Genomic DNA, 26,636 nt, shown 5'->3' with positions numbered 1-26,636 from the left:
TCTGTTCAGAACACAATCACTGCTGTTGTTGTCTGTGTATACTGCACATATATATATATATATATATATATTTGGCACTATATATATAATTTCTACTACTCTAATTCTATGCTAATGAAAGGAAACGCTGGAAGAAAATCTGTATTGCTCTCTCAGATGTCTGGGATTTGGCCAAATGACAAGTTTCATTTCCTTGCAAATGAGGAGACAATGAGATTAGTGCCACAGAGATGTGATGCTATTAATGCTAAGATACACTTTCTGGAGAAAAACGGCATAGAAAAAGAGTGGAACATTAAAACAACACAAAAAAACTCTTGTTGCTATTTCGTTCTTCTTTAACAATGTAGTTTTTTTCCATCATTACAAAATTTTTTGAAAATGAGATGAGGACTCTAGTCATATTACTTCTCTAATAATATTTATTTTACGTGGAGCGGTCAGTGGCTGGCATTTTGAGATCACGTAACAAGCCGAATATTACTATAATTTATCTTTTACAATAGCATTATTAACTGAAAACATTTGGATTTGCATTATAGTCCATCCAAACCACTAGCTGTCAGTATAAGTCAAAGTGGAATATAGGCTAGTGCAACATACACAAAATGGATTGTACTTGCACCTTAAGACTTGGGTAGGTTTTTATATCAAAACAGCCATCTAACCATGTTGTCTGGGTTGCTTGCTGTGCAGCCAGACAGAAGATCTTGTTGGTCACATGGATTTTTAACCCCAGACGCCCGATGAGACCATGTGTCAAAAGCCAGGAAGAGAACACCCTGGTGAGTTGGAATTAGCTTCACACTTACTATTCGAAAAGCACACAGCTTTGTGAAGCAGAAAATTGCAGTTACAAGCTTGTCTGTGAGGCCATGGAGGTCATTGCTACCCCAGAAGTGCAACAGCATGTCCAGCTCAACTGCAGCAGCATAAAGTGAGCATGAAAAAAGGAACTATAGAAATGTATGTGTACCAAAGAGCACAAATTGAGTTATTGGTCTAAGTCATTTACAGCACTTACAGTCCACTAGAAACCTTTAATAGCAAGTTTTTCCATCCCAGAAAAGGCCAAAGAGTACACTGCAGAAAAGGCCAAAGAGTACACTGCAAATTTCTGACTAGCATGTTAACTTATATGGAAGCCCATTTCTGTCTGAGAGTAAAAAATAAAATATATAAAAATAAATCCGTTATTTACACTGTAAAAAGTGAATAGTAGGATCAACTTAAAAAAATTACTTCAATTGGTAACACCTAAAGAAATGAAGTTTTCTCAACTTAAATTGTCATGTTTTATCATGAAAAACGTGATAATTTAAGTTGAGAAAACTTAATTTCTTTAGGTATTACCAATTGAAGTAATTTTTTAAGTTGATCCAACTGTTCACTTTTTACAGTGTAGGAGACAAAGTGTAAAATAAGAAACAAGTTACGTGATGTATAAAATTCACAATAGGATATGAGAAATAAATGGGCAATTTTGACATATAAAGGCTATGAGATTTAAAGAATTATGAGAAATATATTTTTCTCAGGCCTGTTTCCACCTAAAGTAAAATAGTAATATAAATTCATATGTAAAAATCACATTTCTGAGAAATAAAATCTACTCCAATTCCATAAATTGAATATTCAATAAAGCTCATTGGATTTGAAAGCATCTTGTATATTCATTTATACATTAAACCTGTTCATACATAAAACATTTTAGAACCTGTCCATATTTTGACATTTTATACATATTTAACTGGAAAGTGGTCTTGAGACACTGAAAGTAAGAATGTTCCAGCCCATATCTGCCTGTCACTGACTGACCAGGGCTGTGTTTCCAAAAAAGCATTGTAAGCCTAAGAAGATCGTAAGAAGAAGAAACGCAGCCCTGATCATCAAGCACCCATTTGAACAGTAGATTTGTGATGTCAAACACACTGTAGTTGAAGAGGTTACAGCTCATCAACACTAATTAGAAGAAACAATTAAAATAAGTAATCTGCATACAAATCCCCTTTAGTTGATCACATCAGGAGTCCTTGCAATGTACTGTGCTAACAGTAACCCACCTATATGCTTTCCATACATGTGGTAGTAGAAGCTGAAGCAGTACGTTGGGTTGGGGGCCACATTCCCGTAGGGATTTTTAGGGGCAACATTGAAGGACGGGGTCAACAGTCGGGCCTTGTCTCCCTCCAGACGTGGTCGTGAGGTCTCAATGTACATGTAGAAACCTGTGCAAAGTCCACAAGTACATACAAATTAACTGATCATAGTAGCTCCCACACTACTGTTCAAAAGTTTGGGGTTGGTACGATTTTTTAGTTTTTTTGAAAGGAGTCTCTTATGTCTGTCTATCAAGGCTACTCAAAAATACAGTAAAAAACAGGGATGTTGTGAAATATTATTACAATTTAAAAGAACTGTTTTCTAATTGAATATATTATACAATGTGATTTATTCTGTGAATTTACAGCAGCCATTAATATAGTGTTCAGTGTCACATGATCCTTCAGAAATAAGTCTAATATGATTATTTGGTGCACAAGAAACATTTTTCATCACTATAAATGTTGATAACAGCTGTTTTGTTAAATTTTTTCTAGAAGCCGTGAAACATTTTTTCAGGATTCTTTGAAGAATAGAAAGTTCAAAAGAACAGCATTCGTTTGAAATAGAAAAAACATACTGATCCCAAACATTTAAATGGTAGTGTATACATATACATCAAATCAAGAAAATGATTTGAATTTGGCACAATAATTAAAATAGTTTAGCATCAAAATCACACAACAGTTCAAATCTGATATTGCACATGCTAAATTATCAGGATATAATTTGTCCAAGCGTTAATACACCTCCATTGAACTTAGCGCTGCCTCAGAATAATCAATAGGACCTCAGTGACTCCACAGAGCAGGACAAATGATTTTTCAATTCACATTTCTCATAGCCTTTTAAAAGAAAGATTTTTTTCCTTTCACATCAGGTCAGAGGGACTTAAAAAGCTATTGACCTGCGTTTTTCTCCCACTCAAGTCAAGCCCTTGAATATCCATTAATATATATATTAACAGAGCGCTGCAAGAATGAGTCCTAAAACCCAGAAACAACTTAGCATTTTAGCACTTCCGGTTCCATCGTCCTCAAGTCAATAGGTTTTCTGAAAGGGTTTTTGGTTAAATGCCTGGTCTGTGGTTAACACAATTTTTTCCCCTTTTTTATTACATAAAGTACATCAGTTTTTTTTAAAAGCTTTTATGTGTCTTGCAAAAGTCAGTTGCTATCAAGTGGCTAAATGGGACCAGATGTTGTCAGGGCCATTAAACATAATCACATTGAACAAGTAAACTACTCTCTAGTTTTATTTTACAGTCTTTTTGTGGTTATACTTGTGCTTCTGCAAACTATTATAACTCAAAATTTCTAACTTGCTCATTTTTTAGAGGTTGAAAGATTTGTCGGAAGCTTAACGGGATACTTCACCCTACGCTGTCAGAAAAAAAGGTACAAAAGTTGTCACTGGGACAGTACCCTTCAAAAGGGTTCTAATATGTACCATTTAGGTACTAATATGTACACTTTTGGTACCAATATGTACATTTGAGGGACTAATATGCACTCTTTAGGTACAAAGGTGTACCTTTTGAAAACAGCTTTCGTACTTTTTTTTCTGAGAGTGTAAAATGAAAATTCTGTCATCATATAATCACCCTCATGTCATTCCAAACCGGTAAGACTTTCATTCATATTCGTAACACAAATAAAGATATTTTTTAATAGAATCGGAGCCAGTTATGTACTCTCCATTGACAGCTACACATCTACCACTTCAAAAGCTTCATAAAGAGATCGTAAAACTAATGTTACAATGTAAAAGTAACCTAATTCCGTGGGAAAACCGAGGATTTGGCAACACTGAGGGTGATGCTAACTTCTAGGTTGTCCTACAAAAATTACGTCATCCCTGCAGCACTTAAAAACCCACTTCAGTATATAGATTAAATAAGCACCCTACCGTTATTTCTGAACTTATAACTTGCTATCTTCAGATTCCACTACTTTACCAAAGTAGACAAGCTGATTGCATTAGTGATGTGTTGACCCATGGAAATTATCCAATTGCACACCGGATCTGTCATGATCCGATGTCAAGTTTAATGACTGACACCATTTTTCTGAAAGTGCAGTTAATGGAACCCACTGAGCATCTTCCTCTAAACATCGCCCGACCAAAAGACGGCCTGTGCACTCCTTTAGCAACATGAGAAACTGAAAGTGCCTTTGGACGCTAATGCTATTAGCCTCTCTCTAAAAGTCACAAGCTTCATTTTGCTGATGATATAACCTTTTACTCAACATCCACTATGCCACTGATGAACAACAATTCATTTACTTATTTGTAAATATGAATCTTGAATTGTTTGACTTTGGTGAAGCTATAAATCCACATCTATCTATATTTAACTTACAGATTTGATTTACTGCTAAGTGGCACATGTGCGGTATACCTTGTTTAGAGCCACTGCGGTCACTGCTGGGTCCAGTGTTGGGTGTATATTTAGTGTCCCTGGTGGCAGCGCTATGTCTTGTCCAATCAAACTCTTCGGTTTTATCTTGGGTGAACATACAGATGGTGTCCTCTTCGAAGCCGCACTGAAACTTACCTATGATTGTTTGAAAAAAACAGTACAATGAAGAGTGTGCAGAAAGAGCATCTAAAAAGCTATCTCAGACAATTCAGTCATTCCAGAGTGATCACATATTTGTACATAAATACATTTATGGATCATTATTAGACAGTTGAAATGTACAATATCAATGTATAGAGAACATCTAAAACAAGCTCTTTTTAAGATCTGTACACATTTGTACAAATTTTCTTAAGACTGCTTTCATCATCATCATCATCATCATCATCATCATCATCATCAGAGTTCAAAATTTATGAACTAGTCAAAAACTGTTGATGTCACATTTAAATGTTTCACCCATTTACTGTCACAATATGTATGACCATTAGAAATTACACAGATAAAATTAAACCTTTAAAGGACAAATTTGATAAATACATTAACTGTGTTAAAAAATGTAATGGCATTAAACATTTTTAATTTTCACATGTTATAACAATAAAATCCATGAATTTAATATACAATAAACCATATAGGATCTGAAAACATTTGTATGTATATGCTTTCAAATTTGTATAATTTGCATATTACATACACTACCGTACAATAGTTTGAGGTCAGTAAGATTTGTTTTGAAAGAAATTAATAATTTTATTCATCAAGGATGCATTAAATTGATCAAAAGTGAGAGTAAAGTTATTTATAATGTTGCAAAAGATTTCTATTTAAAATAAATGTGGTTCTTTTGAACTTTCTATTCATCAAAAAATCCTGAAAAAATGTGTCACGGTTTCCACAAAAATATTAAGCAGCTGTTTTCAACATTGATGATAATAATAATAAAAAAATCTCAGGTACCATATCATCATGTAAGAATGATTTCTTAATAATGGCTGCTAAAAATGACCAGATAAAATAAATGCAGCCTTGGTGAGCATAAGAGATTTTTTCAAAAACATAAATAAAATTACTGACCTCAAACTTTAACAGTAGTGTATATGATAAGCAGATGCATGACTGAACATAATTATGACAACACTGCTAGATTACATTTTAAAATATAATTATTGAAAGAGAAAAGTTATTTTCAAAAACATATAAAAGATCTTACCAACCCTAAACTTTTGCACATTAGTGTACATAAAAAAAGTTGTTAATGTTATGTACATAAAAATGTTAATATTTTGATACATAAATGTCTATACCTATACTAATGAGATCATGTTGATCATTTACTCATGCTAAACTTCAAAAAGCAAAAGCTATACATATTTTTAAAAAGCTCTTATTCCCCCCTTTTTACTAATTCGAAAAAAAACCAAACTTACTCCAATGAGGATTCACCGGTGCTGTAAAAGAGAAAAAAGAAGAGGTTACACATGTGAAACCCTAGGCTTATAGTAGATAGTTTATTAATAAATCATTATAAACAACAGCAGGGGATTCAGAGAGGGGAGAATGCAGTTTGCCCTTGGAGAAAAGTGTTTAGAAAGTGCTTTGGGCATCATTACCATGTATCACACAGTTAGAGAGGGGAAATGAAATAGCGTTTTAGTGCAGGAGGGGGTGTTTGTGTGGGGAGAGGTCGCTATGGGGCTGTGCAATGCTCAGGTGAACCATAAAGACCTGTATCTCTCTTCATTCCATTCACAAGCAGCCTATCTGAGTGTGGCAGAAAGCCGTGTGCTTCCAGGCAGCCTCATTGAGGGCTAAGGTGCATTGTGGAAGAAAGGTTTCAGAGGGCATGTGTGGAAAAGATAGTGAGACTGAAACGATCCCTTTTTCAACCAACTAAATTCAGTGCCTTAATAGAATACAGAAAAACCCTGCGCAATCCTGTCAGAAAATGTGTATGGATCCTCAACACTAAGCTTTGAATATCTATGTTGGGAAAACAAAAATCGAAGGTCATCCATTCAAAAAATGTTTGAAAAGATAATATTGTCGAGGGCTCTAACTTTAGCAGAAGAATTTAAAGAAATACGGCAATATAAGTGTCTCAAATTGACATTCCAGCAGTAAAATGAGTACAGTGTGTCAGTCGCCTTCTGGGACGGAAAAGTGGCATCGGTTCTGGCATTTGATCAGGCTCCTATAATGAGAGAGATTAGCACAACAGCGTTCAAACATAGCAGATGTTCACAAGGGGTTGTCAGTGTAAATGTCTGCTTTGTGAACTGCAGGGGGAACAGCTCCACACGAAATTGATGATGCAAATGAAAAAGTAAAAAGTTGACAGGAGGGGGAAAGAAGGGGAATCAATTATCAAACGTCTGTTTACATACACAGGATTTACAAATGAATGAATGAGTGAATGATGGGAAGTGTCATGGGATTTGCAACCTCAATGGGAAAAGAGGATTTTTGTCAAGGAAGACAAAATGCCAGTGAGTCATTCCTTGAAACAGATGCCTTTTCTTTTTTGGTGCTTATTTTTTAAGTAAATTTATGTTATGGTTTGGTGCATTCTATCAGATATAGAATGTCTTCAAGTGTTAACAAACTGCTTTTGGCATCTCAAGTTTCTAAAAATTCATATGTTTGGACATTAAGAGAAAAAGGGAGAAAACAGGGGTGGAACATTTCAAACCCAATTGCTGGTGCTCTCCATGTTATCAAGGTTATTTCCTCGAATCATTAACACTTAACAGTCAATAATATAATTAGCCTATTATTACAAAAAATTGGATGGGAATGGCAATAAATGCTTTATCATGTAAAAGTATCTGGTGTTAATACTTTTTTATATTAACTTTTAACATACATGATTTTTTTTTTTAATAGAATAAAAGAATTAATACAATTACAGATAATACAATACTTTATCAATGGAATTGGAATAGGAATGGGAACAATGGAACATATAAATACAATAAATTAGAACTGATTTTGAATTTAAACCTGCAAACCTGTAAAACAATTTGTTATCGCTAAACAACTACATTACTTATAAAAAAAGCACAATCAATATGTCTGTCACATGTGAACTGATCAAATTCCATGTTAACTATTCAAGACTAGCTATTTTTTCCTACTGCAAAATCGTAATTTAGAAACTAATTATTCCATGAAGGTTACAGTTCCCTTCCTATAAAACTACCCAGCTGTTTCTAAATGGGGTAAGGAGGGGAGAGGCCTGCTTTAGTTAAACTAAACAGATGTTGCATATTTGGAAACACGTGCCGCATTAACACACTCTCTAAATTGATGGACTTCATGTTCTTTCCCTTTCCCTGTCTCTCTTCCTCCATCCCTGTAAAAGTACAATTAGAGCTATTGGAGCAGGAGGCGAAAGCAAAACGTCAACATCATTAAACACACAAGCAATTAGACCCAGTATATCTCCCACTCAGAGAGGATTCACAGCCGCCCTACTCAGAGGCAAGCTTTAAGGTGAAATCCTACCATATTCAGGCCTTTCATTTGAACAAAGCCATATAACAACATTAATGTGCAGAGCCGAGTAATAAATTGCAGTAATGCATTTCAGGCTATAGAGACAAGCCATGTTGTCTTATCATACAAACTAGGTTTTGTGATACCCATACAAAACCCGAAGGCATTTCAGAAACAATATGTTATCACTGAGTCCAAGTAATGCATCCCACACATAATCAAAGGCCTGCAAAAATTAATGAGTAGAATCATACATGCATCCTCATTAGCATATTTCATGTTCATTCATTTTGCTACAATGCTTGCATTGACTTACATTAGCATTTAAATTACCTGTAGTAGATCATTATTATTAATATTATCAGCAGTAAACAACTAAACAAAGAAATAATGCCATTTATGACAACCTAACACCATAGTAAAGTCGTAGTGAGGTGTACTAACTGTTTGACAATACAATTATAATAGCTTGTTAGCACTGTCCTCTCAGCCTGTTTGTGTTCTCTGAAAGGCTCATAAATAGCTGCCAATTGGTGGCTTTCCAAAGCAATCTACAGGCAGCAGCAAGTTTATGTGTTGAATAACTGCTTTATAGAATGACACCAAATGACACAGTCCATCAATTCTTCTTGGTAGCTTGTTAATTTGTCTGGCACTGTCCACGCACGAATGTGAACCGCAGCCATTAAAAGTCTCAACAAACACTGTGAGACCTTTGCCACAAGTTGCAATGGCTTGCCTTTTCCAATACTTTTCAATAAAAACCACCAAGTATGTGAAAAAAAAAATCACTGAAATGGCGGATTCTGCCTCATTCTCATACATTCTCAACATTCAGTGAAACAAGTAAAAAAAGAAACACATATATGATCCAAAAATAAAAAATTCTGTCATAATTTACTCACCCTCATGTCATCCCAAACCTGTACGAATTTTTTGGATGTTCATTTATACATCCAATTATTGAGCAATTATTATGCTTCGCTCGCTCAAAAGCCATAATATCTCTCGTGGACAAACTAAAATCGCGCACTCGCGCTTTCCTACTTCCTAGCTCATTTTCTCATGGGCGGAAAATATTCTCTGGGCGGGCAAAGCAGAGAAAGGGGAGGTAACATTTCTCCTTATAACGTCATAAGGAGGAGATTCAAGATCAGCCCGGTTGAGCTTCCATTTTCTCAAAGGCAGAGAAAGATAGCAAAAGCTCGATTTACACCGATTAAAATTTCTAGAAACTTGGGGACCATATACAGGCTAGGGGAAGTCATATTAATGTTAAAAAAACCTCAGAAAATGAAAATTTCATGTCATGGGACCTTTAATCTAGTTTGACTTATTCAACTGTTTTTTTTTTCATGCAATGAAAGTCAACAACATTGGATTCCAATGATGTTCATTGTATTGACAAAAACACTGAGACATTCTTCAGCTATCCCCTTTAACATTAAAAATGAACTGGACATGAACCGAAATAAAAATGTATACCTTGAATGCAATGTCACCTTCGATTTAAGCATCTTAATGCATAAATGCATAAATGTAAACATAAAGGTGCAGTTTTAGCAAACCAATAGAAGGTGCTATCCTCACAGAGAGCTTATTCAACCGTATACATGGCTTAAATTCCAGTGTATTGTGAAAGCTGGGATATGGATTTTGACTGGTGTGATTGTGTTATCACCTTCTCCAGGCTATTTGAGCCAATTAAAATGCATAATGTCACAGTGGCAAAAGCTGGACTCTTTGATGGAATTGCTCCTGGTGTGAAAGTCATCCCATCAATACAGATGGTCTTTTCCTATGAGCCCTGTGGCAAAATGACTTCAGGGGGAATGGAATAGCAGTGAGGGAGATGTTATGGAATGAGATGTTTTCAATTTTTTAGCACTGGTATTTCCATTACCTGATACAAAGACCGTGTTGAGCCATAGGGCTTCATATCACATGGGTAAGCTGCTGAATAAACTATGAGCAGAATAAATGAAATAATGACCGAATGGAAGATTAAATGATTTTTGGGGGAATTTTTTCCTCTGCTTTTGTAATTGCACCTGGTCTGTACAGATCTACCGGGGTCTTTTCTTGCTAATCCCTATTTTTAGAAGACATACAGAGAGTGAGGGGGAATTAACTCGATAGCACAGTGATGTTTAAAATAGTTTTGAATGGAATCAAGCATGTCACACCTCAGGACACGTCAACTTTTCACAGTATTTCATGTCCATTACCCATAAGGAAAGGCTTAAAATTATGACAGAGCCTTTAAAGAGTCTCTAATATCACACAACCTCGATAACAGAACACTGTGCACAGTTAATGAATGTGCCTGTGTGCATCCAGCCATTGGTGAGGTCATAAAGCTGCCACATTACGATTGGTTTTCTAGTAAAGAAGGGAAGGGGTTCAGGCACCAAGGAAGTAGGGTTTAGGTGACTTGACATACGTTACCTGTGTCCCGACTGGCCTCTTTAAGAAGCACAAAGCAAAACCATAAGATCAATCTATAGCTCTGGTTAATTTTGGAAAATAGTAGATAACAAGAAACAGTTGCAAAAAAAAAAAAATCATGTCAACAGATGAGTAATATAAATGCATTTTTCATGTACACAGCCAGCAGAGGTCTCTATTACATAGAAAAATAATAATTAAAATGTCCTCTGTTGGCTATTTGTTGGATTAGCAGATTTCTAAACAAGTATTAAAAACAGTTGAATCAACAATTACATTACTAAAGACGTAGCATTTGCACAATATTTGGAGCTGTTAAATCATCTGAACTTAAATGAAGGAAAAATGTAAATGTCTTTAAAAAGTGACCTTGACTTAAAGACAAGCAGTACACAGACAGTATCTGCTCATCAGTACACCATGATTCTTGGTTTATAATCTATGTTGCAAGAGCAGTTATATATTAGCAAAATCTGAGATCACAGGTCAAAGTTTAGCATTTTTCTAACTGAATAATAATAATTATGAATAGCAAAACTAAACTGAATGCATAATAATTTGAGAGAAAAGTGTATTCACTGAAAAATCTGATTTTCAATATGGTCTCTGTGGACTTTTTACTAGTGATGAACTAATATTTAACATTTCATTTTATGGCTGATACTGTAACAGATAAATGGTTTATATTAAAATTCTATAAAAAAATTTCAAGTTAAAAATACTAAAATCAGCTGTACATTTACAAACAGCTATAACACATTACATGAGAGGTAAGAAAAATAGGGGCACTTTAAATATTACAAATGAATTTAGGCATCACAACATAAAGCACAGCATGAAAAATGGTTATCCATTTTGAGATTTGCTAAAGACTGCCTTTAACTGTGTTTTTTAAAAGATTAACATTAAGTTAGGGTTAGATGATGGTAAAGAAAAAAAAAAACTCAAACTTTTACTGATGAACAATATGCTACAGTATCGTGCATCCCTATTTTTGACCCCACTGTATTTGGAGACTCTACTATACTTTCTCTAAACATACAGTATTTTAGAGAGTCAAGTTCACCATCATGCTATGGTGCTTTCATGTATTAAAATAATGAGAACAATAAAAACAAACATGACCATAATCAAACAAGTTTTTCTTACCACTGTAGTGAATGATCCTTTCTGTTGAATCTCCTTCTCCAAACCGCGTTATCGGTGTGAGGCGGACCTGATAGGCCTCAGGTTTAATGAGTTCGGTTAGGTTGTAGGTGAGAAGTTCTCCTTTCTGGATATTGTCTTCTGTTGGGATTTCCTGCTCCCACCATCTCTGATGCCCCGTCTGAGGTAAAGAGCATAATTACAGGTTCGTTATTCCAACACCTAATGATTAAGCATCAAGCCAGCACACGCATAAGTAATGATCCTCCAAAAGGTCCTTTTAATAACACAGAGTCTCTAGGGAACAAAAACCATACATCTTGATATGATGTCTCTGCACTATTAATTAAAAACATAATTTCAACATACTAATATTATAATATAACACCCTATGCATAATATTGAAAAGGGCTGATCACCTCTCTTTCTGTGTCCATTTTAATGTCTCTGTGTATTTTTCTCTCTCTCTATTTTTTAAGTTAAGAACTGACGTTTTTTAAGTTAAGAATCTTATTTAAAACTTCAAATGTAACTTTTCTGATTACAATGGCACCAGCCTGTGGCATTAATCAAAATACTTCCCGAGACAGCCCCACTTGTCTGATGCAAATCAGTACAAATTCTCTAAACAAACACCTACACACAGCAGAGGTGGCTTTTTCAAACAATGATGCTTTTCACTGAAGAACGAAAGCGCATGAGGTGACTATCACAAAAAGTTCCTGAATGGGCAAAAAATAAACACTATTGAGTTTTCAGTGAGATATGTGAGCCGGCTAATTGATTTTGACAAGGCATTTTAGCTCCCTGACCCTCTCAATTAACTTTTTACTGCAAGCTGAATTAGTGCAATATTAGAAGTCAATTCATTCCTTTAGCTCGGGCTTGAAGGAAAGCATAAATGGATTTCGTCTGATGCCTTTTTATCGTTGTTGTACTAGATGAGAGGACATATCTAATTAAAATCCAGAACCTATGAAACCTTCCTGGATCTCCTGAAGTGAACTGCCGGGCAGTAAACAAACCAAACATGAGAGTTCTAATCACAAACAGAGAATCTGAAAGTTGTGAAAGTGTTTGAGAAACTCTGGGCTTTCATTTGCCTAGTCTCATGTCAACTCAGCAACTCAAAGACCTCATACATCTTTCATTACAAATATGGATTAAATAAGGATTAAAAGTTACAATTTCCAGTGAGGGTAAACACAAAAGTTTGTTTTGGGGGTAAAGTACACAAATTGTGAGTGTCAATTAATGAAAAAATGTTTGCCTTATCCTTCAGGAATTTATTTGATTGTGAAAAGTGGACATTACATACAAGAATGGAGACAGTTTGTTGGAGTGGTATCAGTGGTAACATTATGATAATATTGTATAGACATTTTATAATTTTTTTTAATAATATGCATCACTAACTCATGCACAGCATATTAAAAAAAGTACAAATTCAAAAAGTAAATAGGTCCATTTTTATATCATACTGGCTTAAGTCCAGCACCAAAGGGAACTGCTGGGTGGGTATTTACTAGCAAAATCATTACTATGGGTTAGTAATTAACCTTTTGGCCATAGTGTGCAGTAACTGTGAACATTTGCAGACTTGAACTTTTTCCAGGTGACAACTATTAGGCAAGCTGTAGATGCACAACGACGGGAGAACACTGTTGTGCGGTGGCCGTTGATCTTGGCCGCAAGTATACGGTCTCAGAGCTTTGCTGACTGACAGCCGTACACAGACTCCCTCGGCAGTCAGCCTCATCACCACGGGTCTCGCTGGATTCAAATACAAGATGATTGGTTAAATCAGTGGGGCGAGAGAAAGGAGGGGAGGGTGGCAGCAATAGCCCTGAGAAGTTGCCAGTGTTCCCATCAGGGTCTCTCTCTCTCCTGGTAACGAGATTTCCATCGCCAAATCCAATTACTGTTTATTGCTTCTGTGAGATTTCTAATTCCATGCCTGCAGATCTTGTAGAGGGGAAAAGCATCGGTGAAGGCATATATAAGGAAAGATAGACCGTTCTTCCCCCAAAGCACCTTCCTTCTGCAATGCATCACACAACAACAGCTTATTTCAAAGTCTCTCCTTTTTAAAAAGAGAAAAAAATCAATACATTCATAAGTGATATCATCACAGACAGCTTTCAGCAGCATTTGATCTTATCTATGCAAAGCCGCTAAACCCAAAACCCAATTAAACCCCACTGAAGAGAATCATAGAAGATCGTTTTCATATCCTAAAAAAATGACTCCTAACCTTCTCCAAAAAAACAACAACAAACAAACAAAGTCAAGATTTTTTTTTTTTTACACAAGCACAAAACACTTGACATGGAGCATCCTTCAACACCACATTTGGGTGGATTTCATTAAAGAAATGAAACGCATCTGCTTTTTCTATGTGGTTCGGTGTGCACAGCTCCAGGGACCTTCTGTTTCTTCCAACACAGCACTCAAATCTTAACACATCCTTGAGCAAGACACTCTAAACCTTGTTGTGGATGTGAGAGGCCAATATTGAAGCACACAGCCCTCACACTGAAGGAGAGTGTGAAGAGCACAGGGACAAAGAGCACACATATGCTGACAAAACAACCTTGCAGAACCAACCAGCTCTGACGAAATACTTACAATTTGGTGCCGCTGATATAATACCCAACTTAAGTCTGTGGAATGTGAAAATAATCTATTGTGATTCAAGAAAGTGACCTTGGCTGACTGTATACATGAGACAAATTATAGTTCTTGCCACTTGTGTCAATGTGCAAATAACTGAAAGTAAGTTCAGCTTTTCTTTTTTTTTTTTTTTTTTAAATGACAAAATAAACAACAACAACAACAACAGAAAGCTCAGACAACTCATAAACTACCATTCAAAAGTTTGGGGGCAGTTTAAAAGAAAATAAATGAATACGTTTCTTCTTGAAAAGTATTAGCACATTTACAATATTTTTACTGTATTTTTGATCTATTAAATGCAACCTTAGTGTGCATGAGACTTAAAAACATAAAAAACTTACAGAGCCCAAACTTTTGAACTGTATACTGTATAACAAAGTCCCTTTTAAGGAAAGCCTGTTCACTCGGCGGCCATATTTGCAACGCCTCCGGTAGCTATTTCGGGCATCTAAGAACAAGTCCTATCTATTTGAATGGGGTAATCCTGAAATCTCAAAAACTGCTTGCCAAACTCACAATTAAATAACATATTTCAAATCTGCAACAAAATTTGACATGAACTTATGCTCAAATAGAGTTAAAAATGCTTATTTTTCAGGCTAGACCAGCCAAACGCGCATGTGCAGTCCTATGCGCGAGTCTCAGGTTTCTATGGGAACCGGAGCTTCTATCGGCAGCTGCAGTGATGCAATGTCTTTACCAATCAGCGATTGCCTCTTTTACTTAGGCTGGACGCATTCCGCCATATTGTGCATTGCAGTTTCTCCCATTCATAAGTTATAGGAGTGAACCGTCTTTCTATATTTATAGTCTTTGGTATAAAATAGAGACTCAATATTTCACATCTTCTGAAGTTATATTAAAGCTTTATGTGATGAAAAGACCAACATTAAAATAATTAATTGCTGATAATCTTTTCTTCTGCAGCAGCTAACCTTATTTTTAAATGCACACCTACAGAACTGGCAAAACGGCACAGCATTTGATACTTCTCTTCAGGCTGGTAATCTATTTTGTGAGGATACACATCGCGACAGGGTTCATCGCAACACTACTCTGAGACTCGTGGCAAAGCTGCCAACAGCAGAAGGAAAACGCGAACTTTCACAATCAGCAGAGGCTTGACGCCAAAGGCTTTCTCTGGGGTCACTCGTGAGACAAGCATTATTATATTTTTATAATGTAATTTTCATCTGCTTCTCATTATCATAGCTTAAGAATTCCAAATTCAGTTTCCCTCCTGGTTTCTCAGTGAACCATCTGTGCCCTAAACCGTATATATTTTCCCATTTTCTGTAAATCTCGGGTTTGTTGCAGTTTGGTAAAGAATTTTGATTACTAATCAAACCAAGCACAGTTCCGACACTCGCATTTGAGCATACAGCACACTTTAAGGCATTTTTGGCTATTCTGCATTACATACAAACCTGACATTTCCCTTCCTCTGAACATGACCTTTATTCAAATACCATCATCAGAGAGATGAATACACAGGCCTCTTCTTTTGGTCAGAGAAACATCCTCAAAACGCGAGGTAAATTAAATAATAATAATAATAATAATAATAATACACACACACACATCAGTGTTAACCATTCAAGAGGAACTGCCCCAGTAATCCAGTGGTGAACATAGGGAAAAACTAACTCCACTTAGAATATCAGCACTGAAATTCATACTGTAGTCAGACTGAATGAAAATATACATGATCTTCTACAGCACTGCTACTTCAGCACTCACCATTCGCTTTTCTTATGAATAAAAGAAAAAAGGTCAAATAATCTCTCTGGTACTGGAACTGGCTGGTTACACAAGAAGGTGTGTGCTCGCTAAATAACAACTGTCTTTGCGATTCAAGTACGGTATAACACAGAGTAAAAGCATCCCCATTCACCTACTCTCACCGAAAGTACTTTTGCCTCATTTTGTTCCACCTTTTTTGTTCTGCATTGTAATATATGTTGCCGGTCGGAGGTAAAATGGCTTGTTGCTATGGCAACTGGGCTCACTTCTCATTCATGACATCGTTCAGCAAATCTTGTTGTATAAAGACGAGCAGAGAAGGAGTTGGGGATGAAGGGAGGATGGGGTGAATTGATATGAAAAGAACAAGACATTCTGCCCTTATGCAAATTCTAACCTAAACACCTTTTGTGCACTGAGATACATCAACTCCACATGGGAGAAAGGAAATTATATTTTGTGTAAATAAGAACCTCATTAGTATTTGATCGAAGATATCTAAGAAAAAAGAGCTGATTTGCAATTCAAAACAAGGCAATTAAAGCAAATTATGATGATTTCTTTTTTCACCGCATACTTGGGGGCAACCTAAGGAAAGTTAATAAAAGAACTCTTTGCAAGTGTTAATATACTAAGTTTATCAAATTAAATTATTTGGATAGCCAGCTTAATTATGAACAAGGTCAAAGGTGAAGATGTGCTGATCTCAATACAGAAGGTTTTGCGAATTAAACCAAAACTTTCCTCAAAGCAGATTCATCTGGATGTTCCAAAGGTGAAGCAGTGCTGATCTATGAACATCTCAAAACCTTAATGCATATTTAAGTACTTCCCCCCTGCAGCACTAAAACCTCTGCTTATAGCTACAGTATGCATAAGTTACATGTACGGCAAATGCTAAACATAGAAATGTCATTTATTTTATGTATCCATTGGGAAGCATGCTATGGCACGCTAAAGCATTGTCTACTATCTTTATTGTGAGTTATGAGCAGAATAGGATCACTAAACATAGACTAAGCCGTCTACAAATGCGGTCGAGACCTGACCCATCATTGATGCCATGTGTATTTAATGTCTGTTTGTGTCCGCTGCATTTCTAATGCAGTTTAGAACCAAAAATCCCCTTTTGATATTTGCTTCAGTTTCCTTCTTTTTTAACTGCAGAGACTAAAAAAAAAATGGACATTTACTAGAGCTCAAACTCAAAAAAAGTGTGAGATATTAGAATCTGGAATAACAATATGCACATACACGCTTACCTGTGCATGCAAAATATGAATCGCTTTCATTAGTGTAACCACTCCAGCGTGCCCCCGGTAATAAGACTTCACACAAGACTTATTTTGTCATAATACACACTAATGGCAACGAGCTTCACTTGTAAATAAGGTTTTATGCTAGCATTAGCCCACACGTAGGCCCAAGGACATTGTACCTTTAGATGCTTCATCTGGTGTGAAGTAAATTGCATATTTCCAGAGAACGGCCATGTGTCGATGTCGTGCAAGTCTTTGAATTAGCCCACAGGCCAGTTTGTTGACTGCAGAGTGCTGTTTGCTACCATCACAAATCCTCTGCTGCAGTGGAGATTAATATATTCTTGTTGTGGTACTGTAAATGTGGAACTGTATCCTAGCACACTGTCCTTCTGCACAAACAATTCATAGACTGAAAAGGTGGCCTATATTCATTTACGTCACAGATTGAAAGAGAAACACATCAGCAATTGTGTGCTTCTCAGTGTGAAACAGTGTGCATGAAGAGTGCAGAAGAGTGTCCTTGAATCTTTACTGTGGGTGGAAGCCTTGATATTGTATTAGCATGCAAGGGGTGTACTGTATGTGTGTGTTTGTGTATCTATATCAGCGGTGTTCTCTCTAAGGAGGCCAAATATAACGAATATAACCAAAATATAACAAATATTACCAAATATGTGACTGAATAATGTATAAACCGCTCATTTTTCGGAAGTAACACAGTTTAAATGCGTCACCCGTGGGCAAGTTTTCAAAAGGCTGCAACATCCCTTTCGACTTCTTTGAGATCACATTGAGATACCAAAGCATTAATTTGAGGTGGGAATGGTGAGACACTTGATAGTCACTTGAGATCTGCGACTGGTTGATTACCCTGTCAGTGCGATAATTCCCACCATCATGTCCCAAATCAACCAAACTGGAGGAAATGGACAAACTAATAACTTAGTAAACAACTCGCCACTTGTATGTCACTGACTTTTACTATTTAAAACACCACTGTGTTTTAAGACAATACTAGTTAAAAGTTTTAGGTCAGTAAGATTTTTTAAATGTTTTGGTTACACTTTTTTAGGATAGTCCACTTTAAACATTCTATGTAACTTTGCATCTGCATGTCAACTACCTGTCTGCTTAATATCTGCTAACACTTTATTTTGATAGTCCACCAACATACATTCTACTGACTATAAGTAACTCTGCAAGTACTTTGTACAAAAACTTTGTCATTCAAAATAACCCTAACCCTAAACTGTTTAGGGTTAGGGTTATTTGAATACAATGCTAAACCTAACCTAATGAGAGTTAGTAGCAGCAAATTAATGAGAGTTAGTTGATATGTAGTTGCAAAGTTACTTATAGTTAGAAGAATGTCTAAAATGGGATATCAAAATAAAGTGTAACCATGTTTTAAAAAAAGGTATTTAATGCTCACCAAGGCTGCATATATTTGATTATGAAAATACAGTAAAAACAGTAGTAATGTGAAATATTATTACAATTTAAACCAACTAATGACCAAAATAACAGATTTTAAAATGTAATTTATCCCTGTGATGCTTTACTGTCACTTTTTATCAATTTAATGCATCTTTGCTGAAAAAAACGTAATAATCCAAAAACATGTTCATAACTCAAACTTTTAAAAAGTAGTAAATTCTACACTCACCTAAAGGATTATTAGGAACACCATACTAATACTGTGTTTGACCCCCTTTCACCTTCAGAACTGCCTTAATTCTACGTGGCATTGATTCAACAAGGTGCTGAAAGCATTCTTTAGAAATGTTGGCCCATATTGATAGGATAGCATCTTGCAGTTGATGGAGATTTGTGGGATGCACATCCAGGGCACGAAGCTCCCGTTCCACCACATCCCAAAGATGCTCTATTGGGTTGAGATCTGGTGACTGTGGGGGCCATTTTAGTACAGTAAACTCATTGTCATGTTCAAGAAACCAATTTGAAATGATTCGAGCTTTGTGACATGGTGCATTATCCTGCTGGAAGTAGCCATCAGAGGATGGGTACATGGTGGTCATAAAGGGATGGACATGGTCAGAAACAATGCTCAGGTAGGCCGTGGCATTTAAACGATGCCCAATTGGCACTAAGGGGCCTAAAGTGTGCCAAGAAAACATCCCCCACACCATTACACCACCACCACCAGCCTGCACAGTGGTAACAAGGCATGATGGATCCATGTTCTCATTCTGTTTACGCCAAATTCTGACTCTACCATCTGAATGTCTCAACAGAAATCGAGACTCATCAGACCAGGCAACATTTTTCCAGTCTTCAACTGTCCAATTTTGGTGAGCTCATGCAAATTGTAGCCTCTTTTTCCTATTTGTAGTGGAGATGAGTGGTACTCGGTGGGGTCTTCTGCTGTTGTAGCCCATCCGCCTCAAGGTTGTGCGTGTTGTGGCTTCACAAATGCTTTGCTGCATACCTCGGTTGTAACGAGTGGTTATTTCAGTCAAAGTTGCTCTTCTATCAGCTTGAATCAGTCGGCCCATTCTCCTCTGACCTCTAGCATCAACAAGGCATTTTCGCCCACAGGACTGCCGCATACTGGATGTTTTTCCCTTTTCACACCATTCTTTGTAAACCCTAGAAATGGTTGTGCGTGAAAATCCCAGTAACTGAGCAGATTGTGAAATACTCAGACCGGCCCGTCTGGCACCAACAACCATGCCACGCTCAAAATAGCTTAAATCACCTTTCTTTCCCATTCTGACATTCAGTTTGGAGTTCAGGAGATTGTCTTGACCAGGACCACACCCCTAAATGCATTGAAGCAACTGCCATGTGATTGGTTGATTAGATAATTGCATTAATGAGAAATTGAACAGGTGTTCCTAATAATCCTTTAGGTGAATGTATAAAATAGCGTGTTCATATAAACATAAAAAAATAGTATAGTATTTATTGCTTGTTGGTAGCGCAACTTACTGTAAAAAGTGTTCCATTAACCTTTAACCAAAGCATGTAAACACTGGATGGCGCATGAAAAATAAAAAAAATAAAAAAATAAAATCAAGAAAAGAGACCTCCTGAAATTGAAGCCTCCTTATCAAGACAAGTGCATGCTACTGATCTATATGTGTATGAGAACAAATGAGACAAACGTTAAGTAATCAGAGGGGGAATTACGAGGGTGAACAGTATGGGATTTCAAACCAGAGGGGAAAAGAGGAAGTTATGAGGGGGAAGAGATCTGATAAGTGCGCCCTGCTGAGTTGACTACTGCGAAAGCACTATGTGAGTGTGCAGAAGGGATGAAAGGCGGAGGGCGGCCCCGACTCTGAGATTACATATAATTCCAGAGATTCCAGATAAAATGCTTTTCAGTTTTGTCAGCAAAATGCATCAGGCACTAGTTCACCGGATGATTTTATAAAAGTATGCACATAAAGCAGTCAATACCCCACTAAATATATATATTTTAAAGCATCACAGAGTGTTTACACTTGTTGTGAAGTTATCCTGTAAGACAGGGATTCCCATACTTTGTTGTCAGACAAAGCCCTTTCACCTAAAATATTTACTTTAAGTAACTTGAGTTTTTAAGTTATCATTGCAATAATTTAGCAAAAGATTAGACATGTTTACTTTTTCATCAACTCACAACTCCCTGTAGTTCCCTCACAAATTCCAGTTTGGGAAACCCTGCTTTAAGTAGTTGGTTGTCTCTGCACATTAAAATGGGAATAGGAGTACCCAGCAGACTTGACCTTTAAATTTGTATTTTGTACTTAGTTTACTTAAAAACTAAAGCAGCACAGGCATATTCACCATTTTAAAGTTAGAGTGAGCAAGTAATGTGGAACAAAATCCCATAAGCAGCCCGAGGTAAAAGGCTTCATCTCAGCACTACATGAAAAGTATGATCAATAGAGAGATTTTTACAATGCTGTTGAAACATTGCAGAAATATGATGACACACTTACAGAATGAATGCAATTCAAACACTCTACAAGAAGTTCTTGGGGGCAAAACGGAAGGCCGAGGGTCAATTCCCATCCCAAAGGTTCTTCATGGCTTCATTTGGCATCGATTTGATAATTATGATATTTATTTCCTTGTGATAAGCAAACAGGTACAGTTTCAAATGAGGAAACAAACTCTGTGAAACCTTGAATATGAAATGGAATATTTCCTGAAATGAAAGCTTTAGCATAAGTTCTGCCAGGAAGACTTAATTACTACGTCACTTATTACCTTCACATCTATCCAATCATGTCCTAATATTTGCTGTATAAAAGATTGGTACTTACACATGTTTGAGTTCGCAGATGCTGACGCAACAATAACCTGTCCTGTCCATACCTCCCGGGGGGGTCGGCTGCGCCCCTGCCTTCGTCTTCAGGCAGGAAATGCAGATCCGCTACCCTCGGATTATGCACTACGGACGGGGCCAACGCTAAAGAACTTTATAAATAATTGCTTGCTGGGCTCTCAATAAATTAATGCTTTGTTATATCTAATACATCTCCCGAGTCTTTCTGGTAGAACTGGATTTCTGGGCTGCAGGAACAAATAAACAATAACAGAGGCTTTGGAAATGAGAAACAATATGAGTATTTTCCACACCAAGCATCTTGTATACCTCACACTTTTAGGAGCCAATTTTGGTTTATGTCTTTGGAATTCGAAGGAATTATATTTCTATAATGTGGATTTGGAAGCTTTATGTGCAAATGCCTTTACCACGCCTGGAGAACTAAATGTTGGACTGCAGCAGTAAAATAGGCTTCCATTTCTCCTCTAGCCTGGGAGCAAAAGATAGTGCTAAAAACAATATCATTAAAGACACTTAATTCCCATTAAAGTAAACTCTGAAATCCCTTTAATTAAAGATGAATCGTTATACAACTTTTCTACAAAGTGCTATATAACTTCCTCTAAACATAAAGTTGAGGCAACTTGCAGCACTACAGAGATGGAACCTATATGTCATCTAAGTAAGGATGACTTTTACAACAGAGTGTTAAGTGCCATAAGCACAGAAAAAATGTTAAGAGGGCTCGTTAAACTTGAAGTACGTAGGCTGTATAGTGAAAAATGAGGTCATAGAACATTAGGGCTGTTCATAACTATGGCTGTATGCTGCCCTTTATTGCTGCTGTGAGACCAGTGCTCTAGTGGCTTTAATAATCCTTGAAGACCATGTTTAAGATGGGAAGCTTGCCGCATATTAGAACAATGGAGTTTTTATACAGGATATGCAAATCTCCATAGGGTTGTCCGTCACTTAGATCTAAAGATATTCCTCATGTAGTTTTAGCACACATAAAACCTCACGAACATGTAGCTAAGTACAAAAACAAAGGTAGATTTCACGTGGCATTTTCGCTCTTAACTTCATGAAACATGCATAGACCATGCAAAAAGGCCCATCATTATTTACAGCAGATTCTCACAAAAAAAAAAAAAAAAAAAGAGTAAAAACTCACCGTAATCTCTTAGATCTAGATCTATAATCTCATGTGTCTTAGATCTAAAGAAATTCCTCATAGAGTTATAACAATAAAACAACAAACTGGAAACACTTGTTTGAAGAGGTTTTAAATGCTTGACTAAACAAAAAAACTACCTTGGTTCTAAATGCTGTAACTTTTGATTACTTTATGCTATCACCACAACAATTTGGTTCCAGATACAGCTCACATGTAGGGAAATTCACCAAAATAGAATTGTCCTCCTACTGTACTTTATTTCCTTCCTGAGTTATTGCATGCAAAATAAGAAAGATATGTAAAATTTCCCTTAAGGGGAGACCCCCTAGGTGAATAGGAAAAAAAACTAATAGATATCAGCATGAAACTTCCCCAGTTGATTACTGACATTAAGACAAATATCTTTTGTATTACAAGTTTTTAGAATATTTATGTTTAGATATGCAAACTAGGTAGTATCTCATTAAAGGGTTAGTTCACCCAAAAATGAAAATTCTGTCAGTAATTACTCACCCTCATGTTGTTCCAACCATGTAAGTCTTTCGTTCATCTTCGGAACACAAATTAAGATATTTTTGATGAAATCTGACGGCTGCATCACTCCTCCATAGGCTTTCAGAGGGACCGAAACTCGCCGGCCCAGAATAGTTATTAAAAACATTGTTAAAATAGTCCAAGTGACTACAGTGGCTCTACATTACGTTTATCATGTGACGACAATACTTTTTGTGCGGAAAAACAACAAAAATAACGACTTTATCCAACTATTAGTGTTCTTCAATGTGGGCCTCTGACGAGAGTTCATGGGAGCGCCACGACGCATGCGCGAGAACTGAGATTACGGCCTTCTTCTTCTATTGTTGGCTGCTCAGTCCTTAGGAGTATTACCGCCATTTACTGTACAAGATCATAGATATCATATAATAATATGATATCTATGTACAAGTTGACGTCCCGACATTGCCGGAAGCGCAAAACGGTCTGTTTATAAGCAGAGGAAGACGCACGTTGTAGAACGAAGAAGAAGAAGAAGAAGAAGGCCGTAATCTCAGTTCTCGCGCATGCGTCGTGGCGCTCCCGTGAACTCTCGCCAGAGGCCCACATTGAAGAACACTAATAGTTGGATAAAGTCGTTATTTTTGTTGTTTTTCCGCACAAAACGTATTGTCGTCGCATGATAAACATAATGTAGAGCCACTGTAGTCACTTGGACTATTTTAACGATGTTTTTAATAACTTTTCTGGGCCGGCGAGTTTCGGTCCCTCTGAAAGCCTATGGAGGAGTGATGCAGCCGTCAGATTTCATCAAAAATATCTTAATTTGTGTTCCAAAGATGAACGAAAGACTTACATGGTTGGAACAACATGAGGGTGAGTAATTACTGACAGAATTTTCATTTTTGGGTGAACTAACCCTTTAAATATGTGCTAATTTGCAGAAGAGAAATCTGAACATTGGATAAAGCCAGATTCAAAATTCTTGTTTGTTTACATATTAGAGTCAAAGGTTTTTACAGAAGGGATTTTGGATATCTCTTTTTATCACTCCATTAATCAGAAAAAAACTGTCAACAGCCATAAAAAAATCAATTTTCGGCCTGTTTTAAGGTATAAAACGTTGTATAAATCAGAATCTGAATGATATATGAACAAACCCCTCTGTAAAAACCTTAAGAATATACTGTAGATACCGTTACGAAAAAGAAGTTTATTCAAGTGTTCTATTAGTATACTTCTTTTAAACTAAAAATAAGAAAGTATACTTTCAGTCTACATTTTATATACTACTCAAAAATATACTTTATTTACTTCTCAGAAATATACTTAAAATTACACTTAAGTGTACTTGACTTATACTGAGAGAAAAGTCCAAGTATATTTGGCCTATACTTCAAGTCAATCTTTGGATCGAGATATACTTAAAAGTATAGTATTCAAAGTATACTTGGCTTGTAGTTGTGTAAACTCTTTTGATCAAGTAGCCTATTAAATATACTTTTTTTTTTTTTTACATAGTTTTTCACATACAGTCTTATGAAACTTACATTGTTTGAATATATTGATTAGAATATTGATATAAAACAGGTCTAATAATGTAACAAATTCTTATGTTTCTAATGTGATTTTCTCAACTTTTTTGTTTAAAATGTACTGGTGTTCGTTTATTTATGCAACTTACCGACATTCAAGTGTTGATTAAAAAAGCATTCATGAAGCTAATAGAGTGTTTTTAAAATTAAAGTACAGTTAAAGGTATTTTCAAGTATGAAAAATAATATACATTTGAACATAGTAGTATACTGCAAGTGGAAAAATATAAATGTAAATATAATATTATGTTCACTTAAAGAAAACTTACAAGTATACTTGCAGTAAAACTACTAACCTAGTAGTTTACTGAGAGTACACTTCAGTGTGTACTTTCATAAACTAAAAAATGTACTACTTGTATTAAAATAGTAAACTAAGTAGTTTACTACTCTTTATAGTACACTTAAACGTATATACTAAAAGAGGGCCAATTTAGTCCCAAGCAGTATTGAAATAATACACTTACAAATTTACTACAAGTACACATTGATATTAGTATACTTACTACATAAAGTAGCCTATACTTAAAAATATACTTGAACATTACTTAAGTATACTTCATAAAATTAACTTGAATTATACTTCTTTTTCCTAAGGGTAGGAATACAACTGTTTGAGTTTGGTAAGTGCTGCTGAAGCGGAGATTTCTGGCTCAGAGTATGAGAAAAAAACAGTTTTGAGAAAACGGCCTTTAAAATTTACATCAGCCAATGAGATTTCGCTTTTAGAGTTAAATGCCACATTGTACTTTCACGATGCTGATAAAAAAGGAAATTACCATATTTGGAAGTCTGAAAGAAGACATGTTATTGAAGACAAATAGCCCAAAATCTCAAAATTGACCAGTGAAAAAAAAACAAAAAACGATGTTTTTGCATGCCGTGTCTCCCCTTAAGCACACTTTTTTTTTGTCTTTTATCAGCAGTTTCTCAGCACGAGAATATTCAAATGTAATGAATTTTTGTAATAAATGTAATGAATTTTTTTTCAAAAAATGTTCTCTAAAAGTTTTTTTTTAATCAAACTATACCTACCTTTTGACTCCTGTGCAATAGTTTTGGAGTTATGAGTCTTTACTTTTATATATATGTCACATTTTAAAAAATACCTTCAGGGCTTGAAGGGTTAAACAGAACCACTGATTTGATTCTTATTGAATCTCTTTCATTGGGTATACATGTTTCTCCACTATAATTTTAAACAGAATGAACAATATAACAAGCAATCAGTCTGAAAGCCTGTTATAGACCAGGCGTTGTGTTAAAAAAACATTGTTGGAGGTTCCACTATTCAACATTTTTTACTAGAAATTACATAAAAAAAGAGTTATTCAAAATCATCGTATTTATTGCTCTGTGCATGTTCACAGCCTCAAAGAGTGTTAATATAGTACATGAAGGCTATAAAAAGCAACGGTAAGCAATCTCATTCCTAAGGGATCTATAAACACGCCAGCCCCCTGCAGTGAAATTGCCAGTCCCAGGGTTAGGCACTGAAGCGGTGCCTAATATGCTTGGCTGGCAGTGTCTCCGTTAGCTAGCGCGCACTCCAAACCCTCTCGTTTAGGATTGTCAGGCTAAGACTTCCCATGCCCGTTGCGTCCTGGAAATGTCACCAGCCAAAGCGGGCGAAGAGCCCACAGAGCGTTGCGAGGCACTCGCGTCGACAGGTGACCAGGCGAGACAACATGATGGATGAGCACGTAGGGGAAAAGCGGCATGTTAAACAGAACAAATAAACTGCAGAACAACAGTTGGTGAACAAAAAAGCATGAGCAGAGGCCGTGTA

The 26,636-nt window shown here is 36.2% G+C and overlaps 1 protein-coding gene across 2 annotated transcripts in view; it reads right to left on the bottom strand.

Moving 5' to 3' along the window:
• The window catches only part of mdga2a (MAM domain containing glycosylphosphatidylinositol anchor 2a), a 135,142-nt gene that overhangs the window by 2,606 nt on the left and 105,900 nt on the right, over positions 1-26,636 (bottom strand). Inside the window, exons 11-14 of one of the 2 annotated variants that reach the window (XM_079853313.1) lie at positions 11,621-11,798; positions 5,956-5,976; positions 4,505-4,660; positions 2,064-2,228 (exon numbers count right to left, since the gene is read on the bottom strand). In XM_079853313.1, coding sequence (XP_079709439.1) covers positions 2,064-2,228; positions 4,505-4,660; positions 5,956-5,976; positions 11,621-11,798 — 520 coding nt within the window. Of the gene's footprint in view, positions 1-2,063; positions 2,229-4,504; positions 4,712-5,955; positions 5,977-11,620; positions 11,799-26,636 lie in introns of both variants that reach the window. The other variant, XM_079853312.1, reaches the window with a different exon arrangement.

Source organism: Squalius cephalus (genome assembly GCF_949319135.1).
Source record: "Squalius cephalus genome assembly, chromosome: 20".
NCBI classification, from domain to species: domain Eukaryota; kingdom Metazoa; phylum Chordata; class Actinopteri; order Cypriniformes; family Leuciscidae; genus Squalius; species Squalius cephalus.
The sequence above is the reverse complement of the archived record's forward strand: the minus strand, read 5'-3'. Positions and strand labels throughout refer to the sequence as shown.